Source organism: Lactuca sativa, chromosome 5, assembly GCF_002870075.4.
Source record: "Lactuca sativa cultivar Salinas chromosome 5, Lsat_Salinas_v11, whole genome shotgun sequence".
Classification (NCBI taxonomy): Eukaryota; Viridiplantae; Streptophyta; class Magnoliopsida; order Asterales; family Asteraceae; genus Lactuca; species Lactuca sativa.
The window spans coordinates 188,783,245-188,792,920 of NC_056627.2; the positions used below are offsets into that span (position 1 = coordinate 188,783,245).

Below are 9,676 nucleotides of genomic sequence, written 5' to 3' on the forward strand. Positions count from 1 at the left end.
ATATAAGAATTATTAAGTTTTGGAGACATATGTGTATTAATCATTGAGAAAATATTGTTGTTATACAAGTTAAGTTTTAATTTAAATAGTGATATTGTGCTATCTATTTATTATCTTAGTTTTCTTTTTTTTTTTGTTTAATATTCCATTTAAATTAAAAAAAAGCTTATCTAGTTTTTAAATGTAAATTTTTTGTGGTAAAAAATATGCCTTTAAAAGCAAGAAAATGATATTTATTTTAACAAATATATGGTGGCAAAAAAAATGCCTCTAAAGCTCAAAAGTGATTTAGTGGCATAATAAAATGTGACACTAAAACTAAAAAGTATGTAGTGACACAACCAAAAAGTGCCACTAAAGGTTTTTAGTGGCAGCGTTTTTAGTGACACTTTTCTTTTGTGCCGCTGATTGCTACAGAAGCCTTTAGTGACACTTTTCCTGTGCCACTAAATGTCATTTTATTTGTAGTGTTTGCTAGGAGGAGTAACCCATAAATTAATCCACTCTCCATTCTTTAATGTAGAATGTTAATCCAAAAGTTCTTAACCATTAAGCATTTTAGACAACCTTGTACCCATGCATACACAATGCTTTGACTTCTTTTGATTAAACAAATAAGAAAACCATGTGTCTGTTTTACCCTTAGTATGGCCGACCATATGTGGAAAAAAGAAAAGAAGAGTTTATATTTTATAAACTCAAAGTTTATAAGATATAAACATTGTCTTTTCCGAAAAGACAAAAGGCTTTCCAAGTCCAAAATATTGTACACAATTTATTAATTCATACCTTATCAAATAATGTGTTACTTGTATTGTAAAATAATAATTTCTATGAAAGACATATTTTCTCATTTTATTATAAGAGTTTATGAAAATTTATTAAAATTAATTTCTATTAAATAATCAATTGTATCAAGTTGTTGTTAGTGTGACCTTTAACATTATATGCTATTTAGCAATATCATTTTAATATGAATCTTGAGTATACTTGATCTTTCAATTAAAAAAACGAAAAGAAAACAAAAAAAAAAAAGAAAAAAAAACGAATAATTAAAAAAATAAAAACGTTAAAAACGAGTATATATCTATTTATTTTTTTAAATTTATTTAAAGAAAAGAAAAAAAGAAAAAAGCCAAAAAAAATAATAAAAATCACTTAAATGACATTCTATAGATGTTCACTCCACTTGATTAAATCATCAAGTCCGTATTAGTTACCACAGACGTGGGTCGAATGCAAACACATAACGGGTAAGTATTTTGGGTTTGACGTTTGTGTCTTTGATGAAATAGATCGATGGTGAAGAATTGTCTTTGCTTTACTCACAATTTTCTGAGTACTTACTGGAAGCGAACCATATATATATATATATATATATATATATATATATATATATATATATATATATATATATATATATATATATATATATATATATATATATATATATATATGGAAAAGTGAATATACCCTTAAGGGTATATAAATTAGATACTCAAACTCACTATACTACGTCGTTTTCTATCATATATACATTGTAATTGTCTGATGTTCTTATAATTCAACTTACAACTTGATTAACTTCCAAGATTTATATAAATTTCACATTTATTTTCCTCTTACATAATTTTCATTTTAACTATAATATATATAGCCTAGTAGATGTTCAACAAAAATATGTGATGTAAAAGGAAGATAATAATGAAATTTCGAAAATCTTGAATGTAAACCAAGTTACGAGTTGAAGTTTAAAAACATTATAATGAATATATGAAACAAAACGACGTATTATCAATGGTTTGGATACCTAAGCTCATATACCTTAAGGATATATTCATTTTTCCTATATATATATATATATATATATATATATATATATATATATATATATATATATATATATATATATATATTGGGGAGGGTATGTATAAGGAAGGTGGATCTTAGGACCCTCCTAATTTCTATTAATTTATTTAAAATTACTATAATTTTTTTTAGAGATATACCTTGAAAAATTTAAGAGCTATCTTGCCTATAAAATTCTTTAGATTTGTATAAAAATGTATATAGATAAATTAGTAAAAATGTATATAGAAAAATTTGTAAACACAAATGTGTTTGTGTGCATGCTTCCATCGATTACTGCTAGTTTATATATATATATATATATATATATATATATATATATATATATATATATATATATATATATATATATATATATATATATATGGGTTCAATTGAGAAAATAAAAAAGGTTGAGAATGGGGGAATCATTCTCAGCTATTCAGTTTATCTAAGCATAAAAAGACACGGTGTCAAACTTGTAAATATGATAACAACCTTCAATCTCAAATACATATTTGTAGAGAATTAGATTACAGTTCAAACCCATTCATCGTTCATCATCTAAATTTCTTCTCAAACTTTCAACAATCATCCAGATTTCTTCAATTAAACCATCATCAACATCATCCAGTGCTAATCAATCATCGATCTTCGTCAATAGTCAACACGATTCAACAGTTAACAACAAAAATTCGTTTTTGGTTCTTTTAATTCAACCTTCAATTGTGCTTGAATACGATCAAATCTTCAACATCTATGATTAATTATACTCCCAGCGTTATTAGATCAACATCATCGATAATCAACAAACATTCACTTCATATCATTCATTTAACATCGATTATCAAATAAAACTTCAAAATTGAGGTTAGAAAAAGATCGTTTTTTTTTGAAAAATTTCATATAATTCTCTATCAATTTACTCTTTTGTAAGATTTAAATAGTCAAAAATATCATATTTTTAACATTTTTAAAAAAAGTTAAATTGTATGCATTCCAACTGTTTGATGAAATGCATAAACTAAATTACCACGTTATATTCATATATGAATATGTTTTCTCAGTATATGATTATTAAAACAAAAAAACAAATATGAAAGTCTGTATGTTATTCATATGTGAATAACATATAAAAATTATATATATTTGTGAAAATACCTTGTAATATTCATATGTGAATATACTGTGTAATATTCATATGTGAATATACTGTGTAATATTCATAAGTAAATATATCATCTAATATTCACAAATAAATATACTATGTAATATTCACATGTAATATACCATGTAATACTATGTAATATTCAGATATGAAAATATTATCTAATATTCACAAGTGAATATACTATGTAATATTCATAAGTGAATGCATCGTCTAATATTTAAATATGAATATACTATGTTTATTATATGCTATATTCATATATGAATGATACTTAAATTGTAAAAAAAAAACATTAATCATAGTTTTTATTCATAACTGAATAACGAATGTACTGTAGTAAAACCTGATTCATTTTTATTCACTTATGAATAACGATAGCTGGAAATATAAAAAAAATAAGTTTTTTATTTTATCTTAAAACTATATCAATATGGATGTCTATTTGTAGAGAATAAAAAAACATGAATTTTGGTATATTTAAAATCATTTTTCGATAAAAATAGCTTCTTAAAAATTAAAAAAAAAAACGAAAAAACTATGTTTTTGTATATATTAAGATAATGATTAGCATAGTTTAAGTAAACATGTTTTGTTGGAAAACACATGTCTATTCCTTTCCCATTTCTTCTGGTACGACGGAAGATTTTGCGGCAAAAATAAATGAGTGGCTGAGAATGATTCCCTCATTCTTAACTTTTTTTTTTCTCAATTGAACCTTTCTCTCTCTCTCTCTCTCTCTATATATATATATATATATATATATATATATATATATATATATATATATATATATATATATATATATATATATATATATATATATATATATATAAACGTGCAGTAATCGATGGAAGGATGCATACAAACACATTTGTTACTACTAATATTATTTTAATACTTGATATACAAATCTTAGGTGACAAGCATTAGCATGGTATTCCTTCAATATAAAAGTGTCAGAGTTTTCCAGAAATAGAAGTGACATAAGAAATGATATATAGAACTCAATCTCATCATGTAGTTAAACTTACATATTCTTTCAGATTTGATGACATTTGCTTTGATAAAAAAAAATCACTACCCAAGAAAAAAGGTTAGACATTAAAAAAAGCTTCAAAAGGTAACCAACCAAAAAGGTTCTCAATTACATGTAAGTCCTTTCTATCCATGCCATCTTCCGTTCACCTAATTGGCACAATATGTTTTTCTTTGCTTTTAGGTTCCATCACAACATCAATTGTATCATCATCATCGATGGGCATAGTCGTATCCAATATTTCTGTTAGTATATCGTACATCGCTTGAATGGTTTCTTGATTTGTATGCAAAGATCTATCATCTTGACATACTCTTCGTGCATATCAACCGCAGACGTCCATGGCTTCTTTCAGCTTGAAAACAGCTATTCTTGTATGGTGCCTCCACTGCTTGGATGATTAGCCTTCCACCTTCCCGGTGATGACTGACATGAAACAAACTCGAACTACGTATTGTAGTCAAAGGGGGTGGAAAGCTACGAGAAACAACTTTCTTTGATCCCATTTGAGGAACCAAAACCCTAATTTTCTCCTTAGGAGCAATTTTTTCTTGGCTCCTTGTGTCCAATCTGTTGGACTCTGAAAACAAGGCAACGCTCCCTTCGCTAGTGTCACTCCCGCTCTCATTTCCTAAGCTTTCTGTGCAGAGTGCAAGGCTTTTCTGACTGAGCTTTGAGTGTGAAGATTGGTTGACCCAAGGATGGACATAAGAGCTTTCTTTTTCAATGGGTTTTTGGGAGGAAAGAGACTGAAGGAAACTCCAAGAACCATAATCGTTATGTCTAATGACTTCTTTGCAACACTTTGGTGCCATTAGTTTGAGTCTCATGGTTGTTGCCTCTAAAACAAGCGGGGACTCGATGCAAGAATGCACACCTTGTTGACACACCACCGTAGACATTGCAAAAAATGTAGATATGGTTTGGTGGTTTAATTTCTGATGGAAATTAGAACATGAGCGAAAGGATCAAATGGGGAGGATGCCAATTTATAGCGACTAGAAGTGGTAACGAGGAGGTGTGGGTGGGAAATGGGAAGCTTTTTGCACCACTTCGAATATAGTATTAGTTGTGCCACAGGGTCATACAGTACTATTTATGCAATCATACAACTATTTAATATTATATTTATATATAAATATCCAAAACAAAATTGAATAGTTACGATTTATCCAAAATCAAAGGACCTTTAAATGAAAATAAAGGTTAAACTTGTTGTATTGGTAAGTTTCTATTGCAAAGCACAAAAGATCTTGATATTCACAAAATCATCCGGTTTTAATTAAAGCTAAAATTGATGAACTTTGAGTGGGTTTTGCCGTTTACCGAACCTTATTCCTGTTCTTAAAGATCATATATCTTATGTTATACTGTATGATGAGTTCTTTTATCATGTAATGTTATAGTTAACTAAGTGTTTTGTTCAAGTATAGAATTATTTTTTACATAATCTATGTGAAATTTTATACTCAAAAAGAAATTGAGAATCCAATTAGAATATATATTAGGAAATATTTTGCATGAGTATGTATTTAGTAACACAAGTTTTTTATAATTAAGGAAGTATTTTACAAAAATAACGGATATCAGAAAAATGGAAATTATGATTTTATATAGAAATGTTCGACAAAAATTGTTGTTAATTTTTTTAAGTATAAACTAAACTCCAATAACTAATTTTGAAGTAGCTTTTTGTTTATGAACTTTTGCTTACAACGAAAGCTAAAAGCTTGTATAGGCTAACTGTACTTTTTGTCTAATTCAAGGTTTTTGTTAGAAAAAACTTAAAAGCAAAAGCTATTAAAAGCTTACTAATTACAATGCCCTAAATCCATATAAAATTAACACAAAATTACAAAAATGGCACATATGGTCTTTTGTATAGCAAGTTTAGTCCGTGTGTTATATGTATAACCCTTTTTGTCATTGAGCCACATGAAATGAATTTTTAACCTTCTTATTTTTTTTACATATCTTTAATTAATTTTAATTAAAAATATAAGAAGATATCAAAATAGCACCTATTTCTCTCACTCCCGCTTCTTCCTCATGTTGTCACTCTCGCTCACTCACCTCCTCATCTATATCTCCCAATCGAAGAACGGGCACTACTCGCTTGTTTCCCCTTTATATTTCTCCGCCTCGGGTGGCCACTAATTGCCACACATGAACACCCATAACTTCCTTCTTGTACATTTATGTAACACCTATTTCATGTATGATCCAATCCATATTCCTAATTTAAGTCTCCACTCTGGGTAACCACAACGTGGTGCGACATCACCATGGCGTGGAAAAAAATTTCTTGATCACAGGATTAAAAAGACCCACCATGGCGTGGTTGATATGCGCATATTTAGTTGCATATTTTGTCTAAAATCTTAATACTTTTTGGCTAATTTTTCATAATTAATGAACAAAAGGTACTTAATTGAGTTTAAATTGTACTTGCAGCCTAAAAGACATGCTCGAGTTAAAAACGAAGCGGGAATAGCAAATGGTAGCTCGGGGAACAAACAAAGAAGAAAATGAAGCTAAAAGAATGAAGAACTCGATGAGTTGGCCATCTACTTGCCGAGTAGACACGAATATTCGCGAACCATCGGGTGCCTTACCGCACACAAATTTTAAGTGATGGACTCGCATAGTGATTAAACATATCTCTTTTTTTTCGTATTGTATTGAACAAAAACATGCTTTTACTTCTAGATTTCGTTTTTGAGTTATTGTTTACTGTAATTATGAGCTAAAACTCGTATCTTCTGTTTAGGGTAGATGAACGTGCTAATATAGTTTGATTTTATGGTGTGGATTATCTGATTTGGTGAAAACTAGTTTGCTAAGCTTGTGATCGATCCTTATGTGTTGAGAATAAATGTTTTTCTGTTAATTACCAAGTCTATTAAGTTGCATGAACATCCTTTTAATTACTTGCTTCATATGATTTATGTGAAAACAACATTATATGCCTAGTATTAGTGAATATGAACCTAGGATTAATAGAAAACAGGTAAGTTAATGTGTAAGCTTGTATGATGAACAACCATACAAGGTGTTGATTAAATTACTCATTTAATAAGCTAAACTACAAGTCTTACATAACTCGAATCAAAATACTAGGATATTCATTAGTTTAACCAATTGGCCACTATTTAAATTAATTTATTTTCTAAGGATTAGTAATAATGAACACGAGTCTAATCACATTTATCGGTGGCCAATGACAAAATAATCCATTGCACTTGCCATAAAATCAACTATAGAAACAAGTGAGTCGAACCTAAATAGAAGTCTCTTTTAATATTGAATCTAGTTATCTTCAATTTCCTTAGCTGCTAGTTGTTAGTTTCTGTTTAAAGTATTAATTAATTGTTAAGTTTCTAGTCTTGCAAAACTAGAGAAAACCCTTTATTTTTATTGTTTGTTTTAATTAGGTAATTTTAGTATTTAATTTAGCTGTTACCGTTCCTGTGTTCAATACCCTTCTTGCTTAAACTAAACTGCTATCGATAGGTACACTGCCTATGTGTGTTTGTTTTTATTTGAGTTTGTTAGGATTAAAACTAGTTCGTTTAACACACATCAGTGGTCATAAGGGCCACAGCGTGGCATGTAATTTTAATGAAAGCCTAATTTCTAGGTTTTGCGCCTTATTTAAAGGAAAGTGGGAGGCTAGGGTTGCCCATCTTCAGCCTCTATCACTCTCAAACTTAGAAACCCTGACCCTAATCCACTTTAGTGCTCTTGTGCTCATTTTAATGAAGTTGTGGTGGTTTTGAAGAAAGAAGAAGAATTAGTGCTTGGTTCATCAAGTTGTAACATCCCAATTTTCAAGACAAAAATTTGTTTTTAATTAGGTAACTTATAAAGCAGTTTACTGAAAAACATCATGGATATAATAAAAAACCATAATCGCATAAGTTAAATATCATAAAACACGTCGTGGAATAATAATAATGTTAGACTACAATCCCAAGAACATCATAGTGCGGAAATCATGTATGTGAGATGTGCTGCTACCGTGCCGACTCCTTCCCCTTCGCTGAAGAGGTACCTGAAACAAAACTGAGAACTGTAAGCACAAAGCTTAGTGAGTTCCCCCATCATACCACATACCATACAATTTCTAGCCAGGCATATTTGGGTGCCGGCCTCCCCTTCGGTATATTTCAACCGGATAAGTGCCTAGCATATCTGGGTGCTGGCCTCCCCTTCGGTCTATTACAATCAAATAACTGGCTAGCATATATGGGTGTTGGGCTCCCCTTCGGTCTATTTCACCCGGATATCGGGGACTATTTCACCCCTACCACTAACACATAGAATCATAACATACTGTCATATAAAACATACATTATAGTGGCGTACCAGACAATTATCACACATACAATCATCTAACTATAAGCTCCTACTAGTGGGCTGACATTGTGGCCTTAGACCCACTTCTATTGGAAGGTAACTCACCTCAGTGTCGTGAGGTGTCTAAACTGTCCTCCCTACTGAGATCAACTTCTCTCGATTCCTACACATAGCAATTTTCCTTAATTACCATTTCATGGTCAACTCTTGTCGAAGTCAAAGTCAAGGTCAACACCTTGGTCACAGTCAACTCTTGGTCAAAGTCAACATCTGGTTGACTCAACTCGCCTGGTTGATCCACCAACTCGCCGAGTTTTCCTTCATACAAGGTCGGGGCTTTCTACCACTGACTCACCAAGTTTATCCTTGAACTCGTCGAGTCCTTCTTCATGCAAGAAGACACGTCTAGTCCTGGACTCGTGTAACAGCCCGGAATCCCAGGTTTTTGTTATAATTATGTTTTGGGGGTTTTAAGAGGGGACTCGGCGAGTTGGAGTCTAGACTCGCCGAGTAAGACCGCAGACTTGGTTGCGGGTTCGCGACTGGACTCGACGAGTCCGGATATGGACTCGGCGAGTCTGCGCTGTTCAGCGAAAACCCTAACCGTTTAGGTTTGGGACGTATATAAGGGACTTATTGGCCGTCATTGTTCACTTTAGCCTTCTGAGAGAAACCCTAATTCGATTGTGTGCATCTGGAGCAAGGTTGAAGACCATTGTTGATTTTGGAAGAGTTGTTGTGCAAGGAAGAGAAGGCTTGGTGAAGGGAACAACAAGGGGAGTCACGTTCTGAGGATTGGGGACACAGAGAGCACATCATCCAGGTAAGAATTCGAGTTATACTCTGCTATGTTGATGTGTATATGGATTTAGGGTTTATGGAACCCTTTTGTGACTAGATTGAATGTTACCCTAGTCCCCCAAACGATTGGAACCCTGTATTGGGACCTTTGGAGGTCCAGAATGTCCCATGCCTGAGCATTTCGGGAATTGATGGAGGTTTTGGATTGGAATCCTTATACCTTAGGTCAAAATGTAAATTATGAATCATGGGGTGTATTATGAGCACCGAAATGAGGACCTTACGTGATGAATCAGTTTAGGAAGGCCAAACCTATGAATGGTCGGAGCAGTTCTGACCTTAGAAGGCAGTTTGAGCGGTTGCATGGCATGGACTCGTCGAGTCCGATGAACAGACTCGGCGAGTAGCTTGAAGATTAACCGGGACTCGTCGAGTTGTTCTTCAGACTCGGCGAGTTGAGT

The 9,676-nt window shown here is 31.7% G+C and overlaps 1 protein-coding gene across 1 annotated transcript; it reads right to left on the reverse strand.

The window, feature by feature from the left end:
• Positions 1–3,986: 3,986 nt before the first annotated feature.
• On the reverse strand, positions 3,987–5,098 carry LOC111882934 (protein FANTASTIC FOUR 3). Its single transcript, XM_023879298.3, has one exon. It carries the CDS (start codon positions 4,955–4,957, stop codon positions 4,355–4,357), a length of 603 nt encoding a protein of 200 aa, XP_023735066.1. The 5' UTR covers positions 4,958–5,098; the 3' UTR covers positions 3,987–4,354.
• Positions 5,099–9,676: the final 4,578 nt, after the last annotated feature.

Excerpts from the sequence above, each read along its gene's own strand:
- LOC111882934 (XM_023879298.3), bottom strand. The coding sequence starts at position 4,957 with ATGTCTACGGTGGTGTGTCAACAAGGTGTGCATTCTTGCATCGAGTCC.